Source organism: Diprion similis, chromosome 7 (genome assembly GCF_021155765.1).
Source record: "Diprion similis isolate iyDipSimi1 chromosome 7, iyDipSimi1.1, whole genome shotgun sequence".
Taxonomy (NCBI): domain Eukaryota; kingdom Metazoa; phylum Arthropoda; class Insecta; order Hymenoptera; family Diprionidae; genus Diprion; species Diprion similis.
In genome coordinates this window covers 4,560,922-4,585,060 of record NC_060111.1, presented here as the reverse complement: position 1 = coordinate 4,585,060, position 24,139 = coordinate 4,560,922, and the positions used below count along the sequence as shown (strand labels likewise).

Below are 24,139 nucleotides of genomic sequence, written 5' to 3'. Positions count from 1 at the left end.
CCAATGTTCTACCTTCACTTGCCCTTAAGTATCCTAATTTTCCTGAAACATGAAGGTAGACTTCAAAACAAGAGCACGTATTTCTGAAATAAAAATTTTCCCTACGTTTTTCTGTGTTTACTGGACTTGCTTCATTTTATCGAAGAACCTTTTATTTTCAGCTTTGTCGTAGATTAATGGTGATAAAAATTCTCATTTTCCATTAACTATTTTTCAGATTCGTGCTTCGCTACTGAAACCAAATGTGGAGCTCATATGACGACTACCACGTGCGCACCGTGTAGTCCGATCTGCAACGTTGAAGCTAGAGCGTGTCCGGATGTGAGTTTGATTGCATTTTGTTATATTTCTGTCGCAATTATTGACTAAATTACGTTGCTTGAATATCTAGATGATATTGATAGTGGGTAACGGGATTTTGATGGTGTAATTTTTACAATAATTATTTCCTTTGTTTTTTTGTTTGTTTTTTTTAGTACTGCGTAGAAGGGGGAAGTTTCTGCGTATGCAAATCTGGATACTACCTTCCGTACGAAAACAGCACTTACTGTGTTTTGAAAAGCTGTTGCCCTTCGAGTTCAAATGCTATAACAGAATCACAGTCAGGATCAGAATCGGAATCAGAATCGGAATCGGAATCAGAATCAAAATCGGGATCAAAACCGGAATCAGAATCTGGAACAGAATTGGAGTCACCGTCCAAATCTGAATCAAAATCGGAATCGGAATCAAAATCTGGAACAGAAATGGAGTCAACATCCGAACCTGGATCAAAATCGGAATCAGAATCAAAATCGGGATCGAAATCGGAATCAGAATCTGGAAAAAAATCGGATTCGGAATCCAAGTCAAGATCAGAATCAACTGCTAACTCAGAATCGGAATCAGGATCAAAAGAAAAATCAGATGTCGGATCAGATTCGGAATCAGAAACAGCAGAACAATTAAAATCAATTGACGATTTGGAATCGAAATTAGAATCAAAAGCAAAATCAGAACAAGATGTTGGATCAGATTCGGAGTCAGAAACAGCAGAACAATTAAAATCAATTGATGATTCGGAATCGAAATTAGAATCAAACGTGAAATCAGATTCAGATGTTGTATCAGATTCTAAATCACAAGCAACAGATCAACTAAAATCAATTGATGATTCGGAATCGAAATTAGAATCAAACGTGAAATCAGATTCAGATGTTGTATCAGATTCTAAATCACAAGCAACAGATCAACTAAAATCAATTGATGATTCGGAATCGAAATTAGAATCAAACGTGAAATCAGATTCAGATGTTGTATCAGATTCTAAATCACAAGCAACAGATCAACTAAAATCAATTGATGATTCGGAATCGAAATTAGAATCAAACGTGAAATCAGATTCAGATGTTGTATCAGATTCTAAATCACAAGCAACAGATCAATTAAAATCAATTGATGATTCGGAATCGAAATTAGAATCAAACGTGAAATCAGATTCAGATGTTGTATCAGATTCGAAATCACAAGCAACAGATCAATTAAAATCAATTGGTGATTCGTCTTCAAAATTATAATCAAAAGTAAAATCAGATTCAGATGCTGGTACAGAATCGAACTCAGGATCAGAATGTAATTCATCGGCAAAGTCAGAGTCAGCAGCTGAATTTGAATCAACTGCTGGATCAGAGTCGAAATCAATATAAACAACAAAATCAGAATCAGAATACTAATGTCCGGCAAAATCAGAGTCGGAATCTAAAACAGAATCAACTTCTGAATGAGAATCGAAACCAGAGTCATCACGCCATCAATAAATCCGTCCACAATTGTAAAATGTAAAATTTTGTACGAACCACAATTATTTTCAAAATAAATAACATATTTTCATGTAAAAACTAAGAGTTGAAACACGTTGCAAATAATTTCCAAAGAAAAATCAGTTCCACGTTCACGAAAGAAATTTGGCAAACATTCGGTACTCCGATGAAAGCAGGGTAAGTAGAGCCTGTACCTACGGCTCCGTAAAGTCCGTCCAGGCTCTTGGTTCTCCGACGGATTGCATTACCTCCCTCAAATATTTGATCAGTCCTCTCTCTCTCTTCCTCTCGCCTCTCCTTTTTCGAGTCAAGCTGTTTGACTTACCAATTGTTTAGCCGCATCTCGTCGCTCGGGAATTACCTAAACGTCGGACCCGACGGGCTCGTTTACGATGGCGATTCCGGACCGGCAGCTACCTCGCAGACTAAATTCAGCAGCTTGCAGACTTGCGATTGCGGTGAAAGCGTCGGTTCCGGCCATTGCTGGAATCCTCACCAAAGTGTTCGATGAGACTGAAAAGATGAAATTTCAGCAAAATTTTTTCGTTTCTCTGTCACCGTCGATTTTTCCGCGACTCCATGTCCTCCCACGAAGGTGAAAATAACTCTTCTCCAGCATCAGTTTGTAGAATAATTAGAAACTCTGCGATTTCCCCTCAAAGATCCCAACTTTATCCAGACGAGGTTCTGCAGCTGAGACAAAGTCTCTGATTATCTCGGTGATTGACTTGAAGCTCGGCGTATCCGCTTCTCGCTCCGTCTCTTCATCTCCTTCTCGTCCTCCGAAGTCTTCGTTGTTCCGCAGCTTAGAGAGCGGGAAAATTTTACCACGAGTAAAATCGCCGCGGAATAATCATCAGGGAAAACAAACGGATGAATAAATACAGATCAGATTGCTGGAGGGAAGAATCGAGTAAAACCATCAAATCCTCGACGTCTGCGACACTTTCACCCCGTTCGCAAAACGGAATTATTCCATTACACGTAACGATTCATTCACAACCAGCCAGCGTGCTGTGTTAATTTTTGTAAAATTTTAGCCGGTGAAATCATTGTGAATGAACTCCAATTAATCGCTGCACGCGAAGTCACCTACGTCATAGACGAGTGTCATCAGCAGCTAATGATTTTTCGATTTAGCTGTCGCAAATTGTCTTGCGATTCGGGGTCCACACGGCAATCTTATCGCCTCGCCCCCCCGTCGACGTAGAATTATTCGAAGGCGAAGGCGAAGGCGACGAGACGAGACGAGACGAGACGAGACACAGTACCTAGTAATTACAAATTGATTAAAGTTTTCCAGATAATATAATGGGGTCGTTAATAGACGGATAACGAGCTATGCCTAACGGCGAAAACTGACTTTCCTTCGAAATTGCAGCCGCGTTTAGGTAGTTGGTGTCGTAAATTGATGAAAAACTCCGATCCTGTCTTGCGTACAAATTATTTCTACAGTACAAAAAATTTCCAAACGAAAAATATCCTGTGTGGTTAATCCGTGAGACGGATTTATACGAAGAAAATTTTTTTCTGTCCTGGAGAACAATTCGATTTTGGGAAAAAAAAGATAATGAAAAACAAAAACGAAAACACTGATCTGATTCTTCTTAAGTTACGCAGAACGTATTTAATTCCAGTTTTAAATTATAAGCCTCGATGAAACTATACTTCATTCTATACTTCGAAAAATTATAATTTCAAGCCTACCAAAATAGTTCTTATATTTCTCAGGCCAATCTGGAACAAACAAAACCTTTGAATGTGCCAAGATACCGTGATTAAAGCAGAGGAACAAAGAAAACGAATTTCGCGTTTGAGGTCACGAGCTTAACGATCGGAACTTCTGTCCGAACTATCGCGTTAAAAGTCGCTAATAGGCAATTTCGTCAACGGCGTTCAACGTCCGCGGGTTAATTTGGTGGGAAATAAGTTTCCCCGTGACCAGGCAGGCTCGGTTTTCCCCATTTTCACCGTCGGCACGGCCGCTGATTGGACGAAGGATCGGGTCAGTGGGCCAGCTTCCTGATCGCCGAGCTTGTGGCTCGTCCTCGTCGACAAAAGGGGGCTGCATGGCTGCCCTGGTGGAGAAATTCGGGGAGGAAATTCGGACGAATACGATGCGCCACCCCCTCCACCCCTCACTCTCTCTCTATCTCTCTCTTCGCCAATTGAGTTTTCCGCTGTCACCGACTGACGACGCTGCCGGATGGCTCGGGGCGGCTAAGGGACGAGAGGAAGGGAGGAAGGATACCTCCTGAGGGAGAGGATCCCGCCGATGAATAGGAGGCGAGACAATGGGGACCGTCGAGATTGCATGCCGAGTTTTCCGAGTAATTAAGCCTCCGCATTTCTCTATATATTCCGCCTTTCCACCCCCCCCCCCCCCCCCCCCCGCCGTTGTATTATTGTAAAGCTTTATTTTTTCTTCGTAGGTACAGCGAATGCCACGGGGATGACGTTTCTCATTGTCGTGCATGATTTGCGCCATCGGAGACTGCTTCGCGACTGTACAAACCCTCGAGGAAATATCTACCGCACGTGTAATTTCCCGCGGTATTGCTTCAAGGATCTTTTCTTTGTACACACCATTGTGAAGTGGACCTGTAGTTTTTTTTTTTTTTTTTTTTTTTTTGAAAATTTTTCATACATTAAATTTCGAAGCATCTCGTAGCTGCTGTTTAGAACTGTTTTTATTTACATTTTACAATTTCATAAGATCGATTTACAGTTGTTAGTGTCGAATCGATATCACTTTTTAACATTAGAATGGAATAGAATTGAATAGAATAGGATTTATTATACTAGGAGAGTGAATACGAAGATTTAAAGCAGTGAGGCTAAAGACAATGTTTTAAGATTAACTTAATTGTTATATCTACTTTAGTGTACCTCCAACGACTACCTACACGATATACGCGATTTAGAGTTTTTGAAAATTTCTTAAAAATCACGGAATGAAACCAAAGTCGTCCCCGTTTCCCTGCAGAGGCTGTGTAAGAGTTTTCGGAGGAATTTAAAGGGGTCAGTAACGGAGTTAGAACCCCATTGCCAATTCCGATTAACCCGCTGACCTGAAAATTGTAATCAAGCTAATATTAGATTAACCGATCGTTAGCCTCTATCAAGGGGTTCGTATTTTGAATCAAATTACCAGCTCGAGGGATAGAACACGGAGACAATTATACGACTTCGGTGTATCAATGACGCGTGTGCGCACACCACTTCAGGCCAAAAGAAAAGAAAACTCAACACATGCATAATTGGCACGAATTGCGAAATCGGTGTATAAAAATTATCACTCACGTTTCAAATAAATTTTTTTTTTTTTTTTCAGTATGCCTAAGTCAACAATTACTGTTCTACTTATCTAACTGTAAAGAAAAAATAATATATAGATGCAAGAAGCGCGGTTTTACTTCCAAAAAAAAAAAGAAGGAAAGAAAGAAAAGATTTAAAAAAATTTTGTTTTATTTCTACGCAATATTTTTAGAACAGGCTATGAATTAACTGAGCGATTAACGATACATTTACTTAAAGTAAAGTGTAATGAACGTTATAATTGCAGATGGAATATTCATTTGATCATCCGTTTAAACGAGTGTTTAATATTTATGCAGCTGGGCGTTAAAAAATCAAATCCAGTTTCAAAGGAAACTTAACTGATAAATTAATTTGGTCGCGTGTACAGGTATTAGTTACACCGGCTTACGTGATACGGGGGGGGGGGGGGGGGGGGGGGGGGCGGAAAGCTTCTCTAAGGGGGAAGAAAGGGGGTGGAAACTTGGTCCCGGTTTCGCTAAGTGACCAATAATATATTGCGTTTGACCGCGGGAAACTCAATTTGGAGAAAACAGAGGAGGGGAGGCGCCGTGTCTGAGGAAACCCGAAAGAAAAATACTGATTCTCGCAAGCGGACCAAATAGCATTTAGGCTAAAAGCAAACGCGGATTCGGAAGCAGTCCGAATTGATCACAAGGGCTTACGCTGACAAAGTGGACGCGACTCTCCTCCTCGTTCCATTCTGCGCTTTGTCTCGTACTCAGCGTATCTCCCGCCTCTCTCTTGCAATAGGAGAGAAAGAGAGAGAGAGAGAGAGAGGAATTTCCTAGGATTTCACAGGATAATTGCCTCGCTTCGTATGGTCGTCTTCAATTAATGCTCATAATTCCATTAATGCCTTCAGCATCGTCCGGAAACTCGGGGCTAAACATATCTTCCTGCCCAACGAGCCGAGTAGAGATTTTGTCCAATGGTCAGGGGTCCAGAAATTTACCTCCTCTCGTCCAAGGACCGTGTGAAATTTTCTTGATGCATTTCCGCGGACTTTTCGTTGTGAAACTTCTTTGCAAAATATGAATTTTTTTCTGCGCAAAGCCTTTTCGGCCGTGAACGCAATCGTCAAACTGCATATAATTGCATAGTAATGTTTCAGTGAATAATTATACGGTTAAAATTTTGTCAGGCATGCATGAGAGAGATAAAAATTCAAATTTCAGTTGCTGATAAGAATATATATGCATTTTGCAAATATATTGCAGTCTTGTTGGATAAGAAACGAAAACTGGACAAACTTGATGTACGTGGAGAGTATAAATAAAAGTGGTCTGCAGACGTCGAGCAGTTTTTGAAAAAATCCTACGAAGTAAACATGCTTAAGTTTACTGCTACGGTGCTTTTTCTGGTTTCTCTGACGTTCACGTTTGCGGGTGAGAAACTAAATTCATCTACGATCCGAGAATCGCCTCAATCCGATTTTGACCATCTTTTTGCATCTTGCAATAATTATTTCTGCATTAATTGAAAAATAACATTTCCAGACGCGCAAGGGTGGAGGTGCAGCAATGGCGCGGTGTTTACAACGTGCGGATCGTGCGAAAGAACCTGCAACAATCTGGATCCAATTTGTACAAAGGTTTGTAAATTTTCTCGCACGAAATGATAAAAGATCCTTTGATTTTTCGAATTCAAAAACTCCCGCGTAGTAGCATATTCTAATTATTAGACGTGATGTTATTCCAATTTTCAGGAATGCCGAGTAGGTTGTCACTGTCCTGAGAATTACGCCCGGAATATCAATGGCAGATGCATTCCGATTACGGAATGTTGAAAACCCACGACAGGAAAAACAGTGACCTCAAAACTTGACTAATCGACCGAACCTCTATCGTAATGATTAAAATAACAATTCTCCTAGAATCATCTGCATTTTCAATCATAAAAAAATTAGTGATACTCTGATTACAACTGATTGCATATAATATAATAGATAATACAAGTGTTATATTTTCATGAAATTCATCTGACCTGAACAAAGCAAGAAATAAAGAAAAAAGTTAGCACAAATAAAAATAAAAAATAACAATATGGTACTCGCAAATATCGATTTCAACAAACAGGAAAAAATCGTCGTCAATCTCTGTGAAAAGTGACGAGGGAACTGGTAAGTTTTTATAAAAAATGAAAAGGAACATCACGAGTTGATAAATTTCACTTGATATTTTTTCTACGTTCCTGTTATAATTAAAAATCAAAATATCACCTATCATCCAATTTGCTATATCGATGAGTCATATCCTTGTGTGCAATGCATGTAGATATACAGTAAAAATACACGCGACGAGATTCGCAAGTTTCATGGACACACATTTCCTTATGGTAACTTTAAAATACGAATAAACATTAAAGACGTTCAAGTGCTGGCACAGCTGGTAGGTACCACGTGATCAACGAATGGTTATTTTATCTTCGAAAAGGCCGATATGAAAACGTATATAAATAACCGTGGCCAGCGCAGCATTAACGATATTCGTGACAGTCGTCAAGTTCTACACATCCAGGATGTTCAAGTTTGCGGTTATCTTCCTCGTCGCGTTGACGACGTTCGTATTAGCAGGTAATATGTCGCTTTACCTGTTACTTTGTATCGCTCGGCACTGGTTTAAAAATTTTTTTTTTACGGCATGAGCATTGAAAAGTCCACTTTTGTGGCAGTTTTCGTTCCGTAAAGTGACGCTTTATACGGCAGCGAACAAAGTTACGGAATAAAGTCTTTATTCCGCAGTTTTGATGCGCAGTTCGAAGTGCGCATCCCAAACTGCCGAATAAAGTAGCTTCGTCGAACAGATCGCGGTATAAGCTCACTCTTCGTTTTGCTTTTCAATGCTCATACCGTAAAAAATATTGTATGTTGCATGCCCGTAAACCGTTTTTTGGCTCGGATAATTTCAGTACTCGCTTCCGGCTCGCCTTCAGTTCGTCCTGAAATCTTTATCCTTGCCAAAAAAAAACAGCCGGTTTACGGGCATGTCACATAAATAGCTATTGTCCAAGTGTGCATAAATTTTTGTGCGATTTCGACGTCAAAACGGTGGATCATAATTTTTAAAAATATCAATATCCATCAATTGGAACGGGACTGTTTTTACTCGGTTGATTATTATTGCACGTGAAATTGATGATTGATAACAACGTTTTCAGATGAACATTGCAACGACTCGTGCACCATGTATGGCGGCGTACGAGAAACTTGCGGTTCGTGCAACGCGACCTGCGCCAATCCAGACATTTATTGTTTGGATGTAAGTAAAAATGACACATTGAATATTCTACCCTGCGTTCGATTATACAAAATGGCTGATGGCAGTTTTTTTCTCATTTTCAGCAATGCGTTGAAGGATGTTTCTGCCCTCGCGGTACAGTACAAAATTCTACAGGCTATTGCGTTAACTTTTCGGAATGTTGACTTGTCAAAAAGTCGCCGAAAACTGGTGTGTAGAGAATTCGACCGAGAAATTTTCTCGTCCAAAATCTGTACCACATTATAGTGAACATAAATTGTATCGCTGAATAAAAAACAACCAAAAATCAATCTAGTTATTCGATACTAATTTTAAGTGAAGAAACTTTTATGGTTCCCGTTCCTTTCAAGTTTTCCTTGAAAATTGCTAATTCCACGTCATCATTTTTGAAGAAACAATATTTCAATGATGGTCATTTTAATCTCAAGGGCTGAGCTAATTTCTTCGAGTAAAAGAGGTTTCGTCTTATCTAAGTTTTCAAGTTATAGAGGGTGACCAAAACAATATTCGACTTATAGCGAATCGTAAAAATTGGCCAAATATCTTTTTTCAAACAGTCTTCACTGCTTTAATCACTCTAATCTCTTCACCGATAGTTAAAGAATTGAGGTTCCGTTGAACGTAACCCTTCAGGTTACTTTGGAGGGTGGTTTCACCCCCTTAGAGTATTTAATGGGAGATTAAACGAAAAACATAACGCTTGGTTTTCAGTCTGCTATAACATATTACAATAAAAAAAATAAAAAAGTCAAATCGGAGATATCGACCTGGGATACCTTCCTTGTTAGATGAAATGTGAAATCAAGTAAATGCGATGCTAGATACTACCAAGTCAGTCAAAGCTGTAGGGATACTTGCGAATCTATAAGTGAGGTTCTTCAAAAAACTGACGAAGCTTACTTTAATTTGCTCAATGTACGCTCGTTGCTAAAATAAAATTTGTCATACTTCGTATGAAAATATGATTTCAGCCATTAAATTGTTGACTGTATATTGTAATAAACGACCTTGTGAACAGTATTGCACTTGTCTGAACATTGTCCAGCGGAGACACGCGCCATAACAAAAATATATTCGAATATTGGTGAAACCTGTTGATTCAGGAGTGTCGATTATTTTCTTTGCATTAAAAATTGTATATAAGTGGCACAGTGGTCGAAAAATGGTTAAAACTGAAGTGAAGCGAAATCGAGATGAAGGCATCAACGTTGCTTATTTCATTGGTCGCGGGGCTCTTTCTGATAGTCGTCTGTAAGTTACTTTTGCCAAACGAAAGTTCAATCTCACAATTATTTGCACACTTCATGCTGTTCTGCATATCGTGGGAACGTAAATGTTTGCATAAATTGGTATAGAATTTTTTTAATTCTCGTTTAATCTGCAGTTGGAAAACCTGGGGATGCCAGAACCTGTGGAAACTTGTGTAAGCCTCATTCAACGCCATCAAACTGCCCACCGTGCAATGAGAACTGTAATGGAACTAAGATGGCTTGTCCGCAAGTAATGAACTGAAGTTGATATTTTATGATTGTTTCGAAACATATTAATTTTCCGCGATGAAAATTTTTTTAACATGAGACTCATCGTGAAGATTTCAAATTCAATTCTAATATATGCACTATTTTTCACGGCATATAAATCGGTCTTAATTATTTTCGATTTTTTTTTCCAGTTTTGTTTGACAAAACCCATTTTCTGCAAGTGTGATACTGGATACTGCCGAGCCAACAGCGGTGATTGCGTGAAGGAGACAGTTGAGTGCCGTTGACTCCCGATGTAGAATGAATTGCAGTAAATTAATCAAGTCACGCTTTTCAAATTTACTACAATTTTTTTACATGCAGTTATTCGGTTTATACAACGCACTGATTGTATTCAGTAACATTATTTTATACTCATCGATATATTTTTTGCTATTACACGGATGTTGATGAGATTTTCTAACCTTGTGTGAAATTAAAGAAAAATGAATTTTGAGAAAATATTCGATGTTTTTATTACCAGCATCCCACTCGGATTAATATGCCTAAAATTTAACTTTCCAGTGTGAATATCGGCGTAGAAATATAAGAAACACTTCTTCTGGTTATATTCAATCGATCCCTGTCCACGTTACACGAAACGATGTGAATAAACATATTTATCCGTCACTTTCATGCAGATCACAATTCTAGAACGCGAAATTATTTATTTCGGTACAGCAATTGCATTTACTCATAATTGGCAAATTGAATAGCCATCGATGAGAATAGAATTATTAAATCGCATGGGTAAAATAACAAAGTGCAAGATGTCAACGTGGCTTACAATATCGGAAATTTATGATGCAAATTATCACTTACCTTGCTGCTACGCACTTTCGATGATCATCAATTCGGGTTGCAATTTCAAATACGAGCTCTCGGAGCCATTTCTTTTTTCACATCAGTTCATGGCGAGGCGCAGGCTGTATATCCTTCTGGAACTCGTCCTGTGAGATGTGCAATGCAGTCTGAAACGTAGAGGTAAAATTTACTCTTCGATTGCTAGAATATCGATATATTTCATAATTGTAAGTATTTGCATGTTTACTATTTCCTGTATAATTGTATCTTATCTTTTTCGCAAGGGCGTAAGCGTGAAGAATTGTCGTGGCTGGACAGTACATGCAAAACAGTTGTTTACGCAGTTCTTGTTTGGTATTATAGAGTAAATCGGAAATGCCGTAAAAAAATAACATTCAGTGGAAGTTAATAGATTTGTAAAACTGAAGAGCGCACGGAATTATCTATCGTTGGAAACATTAACGTTGATATTATTTTAAGACTTCATGACACTCGACGCACCTGCAGAAAGCCAAGCAGTCGTAAAAATATGTTGGCCAAATAAATATTTTTGTCAGACCAACGCCAATGGAGTTTCTTGGATCCCAAGTAAGCTGTATTGTTTGATCCTACCTTATATAGAAGTCTATCATCACGTACAACAAACCAAATATAAACATGTCATTTAGTTCTGTTAATTCAATTTTTTCAACCATTTTGCCTGCATCGAATAATCGTATATAAGCAGAGCATGTGTCTAACAGTACTTTTCGTATCTAGTGCGTAAAACACGGTTTTCCGCCCTGAGCGCTCAGGGAGATCGCACAAGGGTGTAAATAGTTACGCACGTGATATGAACAATATTTTTAGCCATACGACCTCAGAATATACTATAAATAAATAAATAAAAGAACAATATTATAGTATTATTTATATTCATTACCTATTAAATCTTGTGGTAAAAATTCTTCATCACAAAGATCACTATCCATGTTGGATTATGAAAAGAAAACTCAAATCTAAATGTCACAGCACGCGGGTGTTTACTCTCGAGCTTCTGACTGACGACTAATCTCTTACACTCCTTACACTACGGCTCCGTATGACAGCGAGATAATTCGGGGACGTCCGGGTTAGGCAAATAGTAAACAAAGAGGCGTAGCCCAACTCTCACGAGTTACTTTGATTTCGAACTGACAATTCGCAGAATCAATCTAACCTCAACTAGGAGTGCGGGAAACAACGATTCGGGGAATTAAGGAGCTTTTTTATTTTACACATACGCGCTAAACGATGCGTAAAATCCCATTTTACGCATACTAATAGCAAAAAAAAAAAATTTTACATAGCGAATTCAAGTCGAGATGAAGACATCAACGTTATTTCTCTCTGTCGTCACGGAGCTCTTCCTTATCGCCATCTGTAAGTTACCTGTGCTAAATGGAGATTCAATCTCACAATTACTTACACACAGAGACGATTTGCTCCACTGTCAGTGTGACAGGAATTGGTATTGTACAATTAGGTCGAAACATAACAGCGATAGAAAATATACTTCAATCGCCGAGACGCACTTGTAACTAAACACCGTAAGCGGAAGAAGCAACCGTGGTATTGTCTTCAAGTTGTGTTGCAATTTTTGCATCAGTGATATAAAAATCCAGAAGCACACATCGGCACATTAAGCATGTTTTCTTGCTCTAAGCTGCGATACTGCTTTAACAATTTCCATATATTTCCATATAAAGCAGCCGGCATCAGCGGAGCTCTACGTTAATCCGCGTTAGCCGAGAAAGTGCGCACTTTGCACATCGATGCCAAGATGAAAGCTGCGTCGGTAGCCCGGGTCTTACGATTAGTTGCAGGAGTTCTGCTCATTATCGTCTGTGAGTATCTGACCAAAATACAGTGAAATCTCGTTGACAATAAGATCGGAATCGTTCGATCGCGCTCGGTGTGTTTCCGCACCTAATGCTTATCCATAAAATCTCAGCCACGGTAGGAGCCCAGAATGAAGATCAGTGCGGACCCGGAATGAGTCCTACGAACTGTACAACATGCGAACCACCCTGCGGTCAGATGGGAGGAGCTTGCGTGGCGGTAATTTTTGTCCAATTCTAATTTTTAAATATCAATTTTTCGAAGTAGTGGTAAAAGAAAATGTGCGTGTTTTTATTGTGTTGAAAATATCAAAGTCTGAACTGTCCATGTCCGGATGTGGGAAATTCCATGCGAACCCAACTAATGTCTGACCCTCACCATATTTGATTTTGTTCAAAATTGTTTCTGCAATTCTTTCAACTCTGAAATAGTGCCCGGAATTTTCCAAGGTTTTTTATTCAACTGTTCAATCATTTATAAATGTTTAAAGCGATTCTGCAAAGGACCTTTTTTAACTTTCTTAGCAAGTGTATTTTCTATTCCAAATATTTCAAGACCAGGACCATGATGGGCCGATTTTTTTCCATTTTTTCCAGCCCTTCCAATTTTTTCGGTAAACTAAAACATTGTTTGAATTTCAGCGTCTTTGTTACTGGAATGACGAAGTGCTCGTGTTTGCTTTTAAAGTTTTCCTTCAAGCGTGCATAAATTTTTGTAGAATTTCGAAAAATATCAATATCGATCAATTGCAATGGCACTGTTTTTACACGGTTGATTATTATTGCAGGTGAAATTGAAAATTGATGACAACGTTTTCAAATATTACAATGCAACGAGTCGTGCACCACGTATGGCGGCGAATGCGAAACTTGCGGTTCGTAAAAATTGTCTCGTCCAAAATCTTTACCACATTATAGCGAACATAAATTGTATCAGTAAGAAAAAAATTACCAAAAATCAATCTAATCATTCGATAATAACTTTAAGTGAAAAAACTTTTATGGTTCCCGTTCCTTTCGAGTTGTACTTAAAAATTGTTTATTCGACGTCATCATATTGACAAAAACAATATTTCAACAATGGTAAATGGAAAGTAGGAAAAAAGACAGTAATCGTGAATAAAAAAAATGTCAAAATCACTACCTTAGCGCTGATGGAATCTGCAGTTGTTATAAGTTTGTTCCTAACAGTCTCTTCTCAGTTTCAATTCAGTGGATTCTTTTGACCAGCGGAGCCAGACGGAATAACAAAAATGTATTCGAATGTTGGTAAAACCTGTTGATTCAGGAGTATCGAGAATTTTGTTTGCATCAAAAATTGTATATAAGCGACACGGAAGTCGAAAAATGGTCACAACTGAAGCGAATCGAAGTCGAGATGAAGGTATCAACGTTGCTTGTTTCATTGGTCGCGGGGCTCTTTCTGATAATCGTCTGTAAGTAACTTTTGCCAAACGGAAGTTCAATCTCACAATTATTTGCACAATTCATGCTGTTCTGCATATTTTGGAAACGTACATGTTTGCATAAATTAGTATAGAATTTTCTTAATTCTCGTTCAATCTGAATTTGAAAAACCTGGAGATGCCAACACCTGTAGAGGCTTGTGTGAACTTGATTCATTGCTATTGAACTGCCCACCGTGCGATGAGGACTGTGATGAAGGTGATTTGGCTTGTCAGGAGGTAAGTAATGAACCGAAGTTGATATTCGATGATTATTTCGAAACATATCCCCATTCCGCGATGAAAATTTTTCAAATGAGAATCATCGTGAAGATTTAAAATTCGATTCCAACACTTGCACTATTTGCCATGGCATGTAAATCGTTCTTAATTATTTTAGATTTTTTAATTTCAGGGGTGTTTGGAAGAACTTTTAAACTGCAAGGGTGTTGATGGATACTTGCGAAGCAACAACAATCCTTGCATACCTATGGTGGAGTTCCCCGATGAAGAGTGAATTCACATACTCAGTGACTATCATAACTCGAATCGGTGTGTGTACGACGATTGCAGTAAATTAATCAAGTCCCGCTTTTCAAATTTACTACAATTTTTTTACATCCAATTATTCGGTTTATACAACGCGCTGATTGTATTCGTTAACATTATTTTATAATTATAGAAATATATTCATTTGAAAAAGCAATGGTAAGCTCGAAATGATCTTGTAAACGTCCACCGAATAAAAAGTGAAACTTTTATTGCAAACACTTTTCTATGTCAACGTAAACGGGACACCCTGTGTATGGCTTTGTGGAATTCGGCTTGTGGGCGGTGCACCAGGCAATGAAATTTGCAGCACAGGTCTGTGAAATTTGCTCTTGGATAGATAGAAACTCGTTATATTTCATGACTGTAAGTACTCGCGTGGTTATTATTTTCCGCACGCTCGTGTCTCGTCGTCTTCGCGAACCATTCGTCAGCCATACTGGTTTGGTGGTCTGGTTTCTAGTGAAAAAATGCTTAAAGTGTAAGCGCAACGTATAGCCACAACAAGTTCTTACCTCAGAATATGATGTTACCTGGATTAGTATGTGAGCAGTGAGGAATTGTCAGGGTTGGTCACTAAGGAAAACGGTTATTCGGGCAGTGCTGGAGTGGTGTTTCAGAGAAAGTTGGAAGTGTCGTAAAAAGTAACATTCAGTGGAAGTTAAGTGATTTGGAAAATTGAGACGCGCACGCAATTATTTATCGTTGTAAAAAATTACTGCAATATTATTTCCAGACTTTACGACACTCGACACAAATGCGGAAAGCCAAGCAGTCGTAAAAATATGTTGGCCAAATAAATATTTTTATGGGACTAACGTCAATGCTATTTCAACAATCGTACTATTTCTTTTTTACAAACAGAACAGTCGAGACCAACAGAACTACGTATAAACCGCGCTAGCCCAGGAACTGAGTATTTTACGCATCGACGTCAAGATGAAACCAGTGTCAACAGTCTTGGTCTTAACTTCGGGAGTTCTGCTAATTTTCATCCGTAAGTATCTGATCTAGATCCAGGAATATCTCGATGATAATAAAATAAGGATCATTGAATTGTTTGTGGTGCAATTTTTACCAAAGGCCTGTTCGTAAATTATCATCTGCAGTAGGTGCCGAGAGTCAATTCCAGTGTGGGACTGGAATGTTCGCCAGGAACTGCACACCTTGTAACGTAATATGCGGTGGATTTGGCGGGGATTGCAAAGGCGTGAGTTCTATTCAACTTACATTTTCAACACTCGGTTAGTCAAACAAGCGATAAGAGAATGATTTATTACTACTATTTTTGTGTTGGAAAATCCAGAGTATGGTTCGTCCGTTTCTGCATATGCAACACACTTAGTTGCATAAATTTCTTTCAGTAAGGATCGCACCCGACGCTCTTCGCGCATCTTAAACATTGTGAGCACGACTTTGAGTTTCTTTTTATTAATCATAGTCCTGATTATGATTTCCGGTTTCAGACCTGCGACGGCCAAGAGCACTGCCAGTGTGACGAGGACTACGTTCTTCCCTACCAAAACGCGCCCTGCTGTGTACCAAGAGATAATTGCTCGACTGCAACATGCTGAAGATATTTCTGATGCTGATATAAGATATAGTTAAGACATGAGATAAATATGAAAATGGGCATTCGTTTATGAAACGATGATTATTTTCCGTCAAGGTAGATCGGCAGAAAATTATTCAGCTCTATTTGTTTCTTGAATGTCAAGTAAGCTGCATTGTTTTGTCCTACTGTATAATATGTAGAAGTCTGTCACGACGTACAACAAACAAAATATAAACATGTCACTTAGTTCTGTTAATTCAGTTTTGTCAACCATTTTCCTTGCATCAAATAATCATATATAAGCAGTGCATCGATCTAAACAATATTACACAGTGAACTGAAGTCAAGATGAAGACATCAACGTTATTTCTGTCTGCCGTCGTGGGTCTCTTCCTTATCTGTACCTGTAAGTTACCTCTGCTAATTGTAAGTGAAAATTCAATCTAACAATCACTAACACACTTCTTACTATTCTGAATATCTTGTGAAAGTGAATGGTTGCATAAATAAGACTAAAATTATCTTAATTCTCTATTAATCTGTAGTTGGAAAACCTGCGGCTACTATAACCTGTGGTCCTAATTCAACGCCAACAAACTGCACAGTATGCAATACAAAATGTAATGGAACTGTAATGGCTTGTGAGTATGTAAGTGTCACTGGAATTGACATGATATTGGGTCGGAAAACATCCCCTTTTCACCCCGTAGATTTTCTCATGAAACGTTTCAGTATGAATCTTAAGCAGCACTTGCACTTTTCACTAATGCAAATTAATAACTCCTGATTTTCGCATCTTTCTCTCAGGTCTGTACCAACTTTCCCCAGGGATGCCAATGTGATTCTAATTTCTGCGAAGACAGCCATGGTTGTTGCGTTCCATCATGGCATTCGATCGTACATGCAGACATAGAAATTTAATTTATGATTGACTATTGATTTAATGTAACTATTTGTATTTTATAATTAAACTGGTTAAAGTTATTAAAATTATGTCATACTCGGCGATATTTTTATTTCTTGCTAATATACCTGTAAATCTATTGCCTGATCTCGTCTGAAAAAATAAAAATGCAATTTCCTGAAAGATTTTTTATGTTTTGATAAATACATACGCTGATAATTTTTTTTCCGCAACGACATAACGGTGGACAAACGTAATGAAAACTCTTTCTGTCGACGCAGTAATCTCGTTTCGATGTCGCCGAGAAGCTGAAGCTTCGTTGCAATAATCGCGCAACGGGGAAACCGAGGCAAAATGTTTTCTTAGATCTTAAGTGTTTTGAGAAAAAACGGAAGATGGATAAAAACCCGTGAATACCAGTGACACTCTTATTTGAAATTGGTAAGAAAAAGAAACGAAGTAAATATAGATTTCGCTCGTTTTCATGCGATTCGCAATGCAAGGACGAGAAAATATTTGTATATATCTTGCAATTGCATTTACTCATGAATAATCATGGATTGAAAGAAAAGAATGTAATAAAAAACCGAGGCACATCGTCAAGGTGATGAAGCTATTCCTGATTGGTGTTCCAGGGGAACTCGGTAAAAATTTTTAATATCAATATTCAGCGATAGCAAATATACTTCAATCGCCAAGACGCACTTGTAACTACACACCGTAAGCGGAAGAAGCAACCGTGGTATTGTCTTCAAGTTGTGTTGCAATTTTTGCATCAGTGATATAAAAATCCTGAAGCACACATCGGCACAATAAGCATGTTTTGTTGCTCTAAGCTGCGATACTGCTTTAACAATTTCCATACATTTCCATATAAAGCAGCCGGCATCAGCGGAGCTCTACGTTAATCCGCGTTAGCCGAGAAAGTGCGCACTTTGCACATCGATGCCAAGATGAAAGCTGCGTCGGTAGCCCGGGTCTTACAATTAGTTGCAGGAGTTCTGCTCATTATCGTCTGTGAGTATCTGACCAAAATACAGTGAAATCTCGTTGACAATAAGATCGGAATCGTTCGATCGCGCTCGGTGTGTTTCCGCACCTAATGCTTATCCATAAAATCTCAGCCACGGTAGGAGCCCAGAATGAAGATCAGTGCGGACCCGGAATGAGTCCTACGAACTGTACAACATGCGAACCACCCTGCGGTCAGATGGGAGGAGCTTGCGTGGCGGTAATTTTTGTCCAATTCTGATTTTTAAATCTCAATTTTTCCGATTAGTGGTAAAAGAAAATGTGCGCATTTTTGTTGTGTTGAAAATATCAGAGTCTGATCTGTCCATGTCTGGATCTAGAGAATTCCATGCGAACTCAACGTTGTCTGACCTTCACCATTTTAGATTTAGTTTTTTCTATTCCAAATATTTCAAGACCATGCCCATGATGGACCGAATTTCTGCTATTTTTTCTCCAGCCATTCCAATTTTTTCGGTAAACTAAAACATTCTTTGAACGGTCTAAAAATTCCCATAAAAAATGTCAAAACTTTCATTTTTCACTTATGTTAGAACATTTCTAGACCACTTCCACTTTCTTCATGAACTTCAAAACTATATCGGTCTAAACCGTTAATAATTAACCAGTTGAATAAAAAATCTATAAAAATTCAGGGTAATGCTTCAGAGTTGAGATAAATCCAGAAAATTTTTTGATTAAAATCAAAAATCTTGACGTTCAGACTTTTTTTGGATTCGCATGCAACACACTTTTACGCGAATAAAATTCTTCACGTTCTTTGCGCATATCGAAAATTATGATTTGTAATTCGATCGTAATTTCCGTTTTCAGAAGTGCTCAAACGAGAATATATACTGCCAGTGTGACTCTGGGCTTGTTTCTCCCTACCAAAGCGCGCCATGCTGCGTGTCAAATTGCTCGATTTCGACATGCTGAAGATATTGCTGACGATTCGGGACTCCACTCGGACGTGAATGCAGCTTGCGGAACCGTATTTCGATGGTACAAAATTTCCAGTTTTTGTTAGTGATGAATTTGGAAGAAGAAAGGACTCTCACCGCGTACCAGCTGCGGAATTGAACTACTTTGAAGTCCTTTAATATCGTGAATGGAGGCGTATATAGTTTAATACAAGCCTCGTGCCAGCCTAAACGGCGAATTAATCGCATGACTGAATATCTTTATTAATTAAGGATGCGGTTAATAACTTGGCTGGATCGCACTCGTCCCCCCCATCCATGCGCAAGACTCTAACTTTGAAAACTGGGGCTCGTCATATTAAAGCAATTTGTCGTTAACAGAATTTAACGCCACTTGACGTTCGCGCAGGCAGGTATTCGCGCAATACCCAAACCATCGTCATCCACTCTCGTTATACCTACGCCAAGAAGGTATCCTCGATGAAATATTCCAATATTCGAATTAAGCAGATCCGTTAATTATTTTGAAAAACCTGCTCCCTAATCTGCAGACAATATTTCCCGGAATGTGATAAATTATTTCAGACCTTTTGGACCATGGATTTGATTTTTACTGCTTTCAAAAACACTTCGAGTCTCGAAATAAAGACAATTTTTACACGGCTTCAACTTCACCTTTGAATAACTTTTAGAACGAGTAGTAGAGTTATCGAAAAGTTATAAGAAAACTTTTTTGCAGATGATTAAAGTTTAAAAAGAAAATTAAATAAATTATCTCATTACTGGACTAATAAATTCAGAATTAAGTGAAACTATTTTCGCGTTCAGAAACCACTAACAAAATCAGATTCCGAAAGTTCAACGTGGCGGATCCAATATGGCGGACGGAAAGTTGAAATGTAATGAAATCTGATCAAAAAACTGGGCCCAGGGATTTTCAGGGTCACTGATTACGAATCTGAATTCAGATTTAAAAAATTCAAAATAGCAGATCCAATATGGCTGACTATTAGTTCAAATTTGATTGAATTTAGTCAAAAAACTCTACTCGGGAGTTTTCGGGCTCGCTGATTACGTATAGAATTTTTGATTCCAACAATTCTGAAATACGACTCCAATACTTTCCAATACTTAGTAAAACTGCAAAAGTTTTTCGACAAAATTCGTTGAAATTTGAACTTTTTGTCCGCCATGTTGGATCCGCCATCGTGGCATAATACGTATGTGATATATATGCTCGTTTTGATGACGATCGAATTAATGGAACATCTGGATATCTCCTCTTCCCCGCTTCTTCTTCTTTGCGGACAAAGAAGTGTAGGTATATAAGTAATTCCGTGCAATGCCGTGCGTCGCGCGTCGTGACTTGATATTCAATATGTGTAGGCACTTTAAGGATATTGTAGAAATAAACAGAAATAAAAAGGAAATAAACGAGGATATTCGACGCCCCGTGCCGATCGTTTCGACAAGCTGTTGCCCGGCGACCATTCGTGGCATCTGAGCATTCCTACGGTGATAACCATACAAAGAACGATTCTTTCCATACACTCACACTCACACAAGTCGAGATGGGGACTCGTGTGAGTGGGATCACATGCCTTCATTCTTAGGAATGAATATCGACGGGAATAAGCAAGCCGGCATTTTTCCCCGCGCAAATATATCTTTTGTATTTTCGTTTATCTTCAGGCGGCGCAATTTCGTTTGATTAAAAATTTTCCACCGCTATTCAGACGAGTGAAAATCTCTTACTTAATCCTTTCCGTCAGAGAAGCCACCATTGTTTTTTAAAGAAAATTTTCATCTTTTTTTGCATTTTCAAGTAAAAAAATACTTAAACTTTGGAATTTTCAGGATTTTTTTTTTTTTTTTTTTTTTTATCCATAATTCTTGTGAATTTTTATAAATAAAATTGTTATAAAAAAACAACGTATTTTTCACATCAGATCCGCATTCAGCGTCGAAAAATACAGACGAAACGGTATAATTGTACTTCCGTGAATGAAAAAAAAATAAATCAATAAATAACTGAATGCGTGACTGAAGAGGTTACAAAAAAAAAAAAAGAAAAAATTAAAATCATCGAGATATTGACCCGGTTTATAATAATCGTGCGATGTTGTTGTTTCCAATTAAAAGTTGACCTTCCAAAAGTAACTTTAGAAAAATTTCTGACAATACGTTATACGCGTATTTTCAAAAAAGTTGTTCTCGTCGTTGTTATATTTTTGGTAAAAATGTTTTGTTTCCTGAACCCTGGGCTAAACTCGTTATTTACTCATTTATTTATTTACCTTCGTTCAGTGCTTCCCGGAGGGGAGCCTCGCTAATGATTTTAATTGTCCACCTTGCCTTCGGCTGTTCCGAATTTTTCAGCTCAACGCCTATACTAAGGACTCGTGTTCCAAAAGGACAATATTACTCAATTTACAGCCAGAAATTAGAAGCCAGCTGAGGACTTCGCGCCGTTGTTTAAAGCTCTCAAGAGGTCCTTAAACTGTGTCGAAGAGCGAGTTCAGTCTCACCGAGAAATAAATGAGAAAATAAACAAACAATTTCTCTCTCAGAAGGAATTCATTTATTAAGGATAATGGTCACGTGGCTGACTGTCGTGAGGTTGCAAGATTGGCGGAGATTGACATCTTAGAGGGGGACGTGGTTTTGAAGTTACGTAAAGTCTGGAGTTTGGTAGAAAAATTAATGAAAGAAAAAACGATAAGATTGAAGTATAATTTGAAGGGAATTAAGATCAGGTCAAAATTGAGTGAAAGAATTTCTATGAATAAGGATAATTCGTTGATTAGGTATAAATGAATTATCTACAATAATACAATATCACACAAGATAAAATTTTGAACAAATTTTACGTGTATAATGATTTCATTATAGATAAGCATCAGTTTATAAATTATAGCAACGATAAACTTGTGAATTTGAAAAAAAATGGAAAAAACGAACAAACGTATTGAAGAGAAGAATTAAAAATGTCTATAACTGCAATTTTTTTTTTCTTTCTCTTTCTACATACGAATTTAAGCGACGAATAACTACGCAGGGAAGAGAAAAGATTTTTTCTCCGTTTTTAAAAGTTTTCTATTTCAGGCAATTTCAGCTTCTTTTAATTCTACTTTTAAACTCAATCAATCCTTCGCTAATTGAGAAGCGGAACTGCTGCAGCGACGAGATATCGTTGAATTAGTAATTCATTCAAGGGCGATAGTCACTAAGGTAAAAATAATTAATCGATTGATTAATTTTTCTTTTACCAACGGTGCACGTGAAACCAAAATTTTGTAATTTTCAGCACGCCGGCTCAATAGCGGAGAACTTTTTTTGACAATTTATAGTTTGATTAAAAATATTTTTCAATTTCAGGTGAAAATGTTCATTCATTTTCCACTTATTATATCAAATAAGTACTTAGTAACTAATAAAACAACAATAATTCATACTTTAATCACATAAATTGATATTATACTGCATCGTTCATGGAAGTAGAAAAACAAAAAACGATTGCAAGGAAAAATAATCGATTATTCTTGGTCATTCTTACTATATTATCAATGTGTGTCTGTAAGCATCGATGATACGCATGAATGATATCGGGAGAAAAAAGAAGATGCCAAAAAAATAAATAAATAAAAAATACCAACGAAACTTGTAGAGTAGTTGAAAAAGATAGATCGAAGCTTTCTTCTTGAACGCTGTGCTTATGTATTTATACATATATATGGGGTATTCCACGTCAACTCGACCAGTGTCCAAACCCCGACCATCTCAAAACGGGCTTTCGCAATCGACTTTAAATATTTATAAAAAATAAACGGTTTAATAAAAAAAAATTTAATAATTTCGAGATGGTCGGGGTTTAATACTCCATATGCATATATACATATAAAATACATGTATATATATGTATGTATATATTACGTACGATGGGTTGCACGGGGATCGTTTCTGCGGGAGAGCAAAATGATCTGACGGTCCGGTTGCTTTCCGTTTCAAACAAAACTGTTATCAGAGAGGAGGAGGAGAAGAGAGCTGGGAAAATTCGGAGCATATTTGGGTCCCGGTTTCCGGTCGAGTGCTTCTGTGTGCTGGTCCGATAAAATAGAGCGGCCACCGGGCAGAGACAATGCACCTTTTGAAGTGGACCCCGAGGGGCCGACGTCGATAGAAAGGGCATCCTTTCACGTTGCCTGGTTACTATATACCTACACTATATCGCTACGTCGCCCCAACGGAGCTCAATTAAATTCCTACTTTATCGGCATTAAGCCGTACGCGCACACGTCGGATTCTCTTTTCCTCGAATAACATTTTCAGAAATAATAATTACGCGAACCCTTGTCGCAGGATCACTCGATCAACGTAATTGGACGAAAAGCAACGACGATTAAAATGAAAAGCCGTTCTTGAATCCGTCAGAATTGCGCAATCCCACCAATTCTCAATTTTTTACTACCTTTCTTGAATCTAAGTTATACAATATTTATTCAATTCTGACAAATTCATTCGATTCAATTTCAAAAAAAATTTTACACTTCTGATAGTTAATCGAACCAAATTTTCTTTAAAGAGTAGAAAAAATTTCATCATATTCGAGTAAACTTTCGAAAAAATTTACTCGCTGGAGAATAAAAAGAGAGAAAGCTCCAGGAAAAGTGTCTATTATTAAATCAACAAATTTTCTTTTGCACACAGTTTTTTTCACTGTTTCAAGAGTAAACTTTGCGTTTTAAGAAGTATGTTTTGCAAAAACAAAAATGTGTCCCTCATTTCCTGCACTATTGAGTAAAATCTGCATATTTTTTCTCACAGTCAATGACGGACGTACTCGCTACGCGCCTGTTCAACCGCAGTAAACGCGCGTAAAAAGTGTGCGGCTTGCGGATGATCAAGGCGTGAAAGATCCACATTTACAAGCGATCGGGGACTTGACGGTTGCGATAGAGTTAAAATTTTCAAAGAATAAAAAGCTTAATATTTTCCATTTTTCTGAACAATTTAAAGCCTAAAATTTTGACAAGAATCGCTTCTTTTTTTTCTGAGAAGCCGCCATTTTGTCAAAAATTATTATTTTATTTATTCCTTCGATCAATTACAAGATGATACATTATATTAACGAAATATTTTTGGTCAGATCAGCTACAGCAGCTTTTAAAATGATTATTTTTCCAACTAAAAAA

At 37.9% G+C, this 24,139-nt stretch overlaps 3 protein-coding genes across 3 annotated transcripts; all 3 read left to right on the top strand.

Moving 5' to 3' along the window:
* Positions 1-255: 255 nt before the first annotated feature.
* On the top strand, positions 256-3,074 carry LOC124407939 (accessory gland protein Acp36DE). Its single transcript, XM_046884551.1, has 6 exons — positions 256-321; positions 477-1,487; positions 1,560-1,633; positions 1,914-1,976; positions 2,136-2,301; positions 2,940-3,074. The coding sequence occupies exons 1-6, from the start codon at positions 256-258 to the stop codon at positions 3,072-3,074; spliced, it is 1,515 nt and encodes a 504-aa protein (XP_046740507.1).
* A 3,363-nt stretch (positions 3,075-6,437) lies between these two features.
* On the top strand, positions 6,438-6,919 carry LOC124408143 (chymotrypsin inhibitor-like). The gene is made up of 3 exons (XM_046884875.1): positions 6,438-6,505; positions 6,617-6,711; positions 6,826-6,919. Exons 1-3 carry the CDS (start codon positions 6,448-6,450, stop codon positions 6,904-6,906), a joined length of 234 nt encoding a protein of 77 aa, XP_046740831.1. The 5' UTR covers positions 6,438-6,447; the 3' UTR covers positions 6,907-6,919.
* Positions 6,920-7,611: 692 nt separating this feature from the next.
* Positions 7,612-8,667, top strand: LOC124408142 (cysteine-rich venom protein 6-like). The gene is made up of 3 exons (XM_046884874.1): positions 7,612-7,692; positions 8,277-8,377; positions 8,461-8,667. Exons 1-3 carry the CDS (start codon positions 7,638-7,640, stop codon positions 8,539-8,541), a joined length of 237 nt encoding a protein of 78 aa, XP_046740830.1. The 5' UTR covers positions 7,612-7,637; the 3' UTR covers positions 8,542-8,667.
* The last annotated feature ends 15,472 nt before the right edge of the window (positions 8,668-24,139 follow it).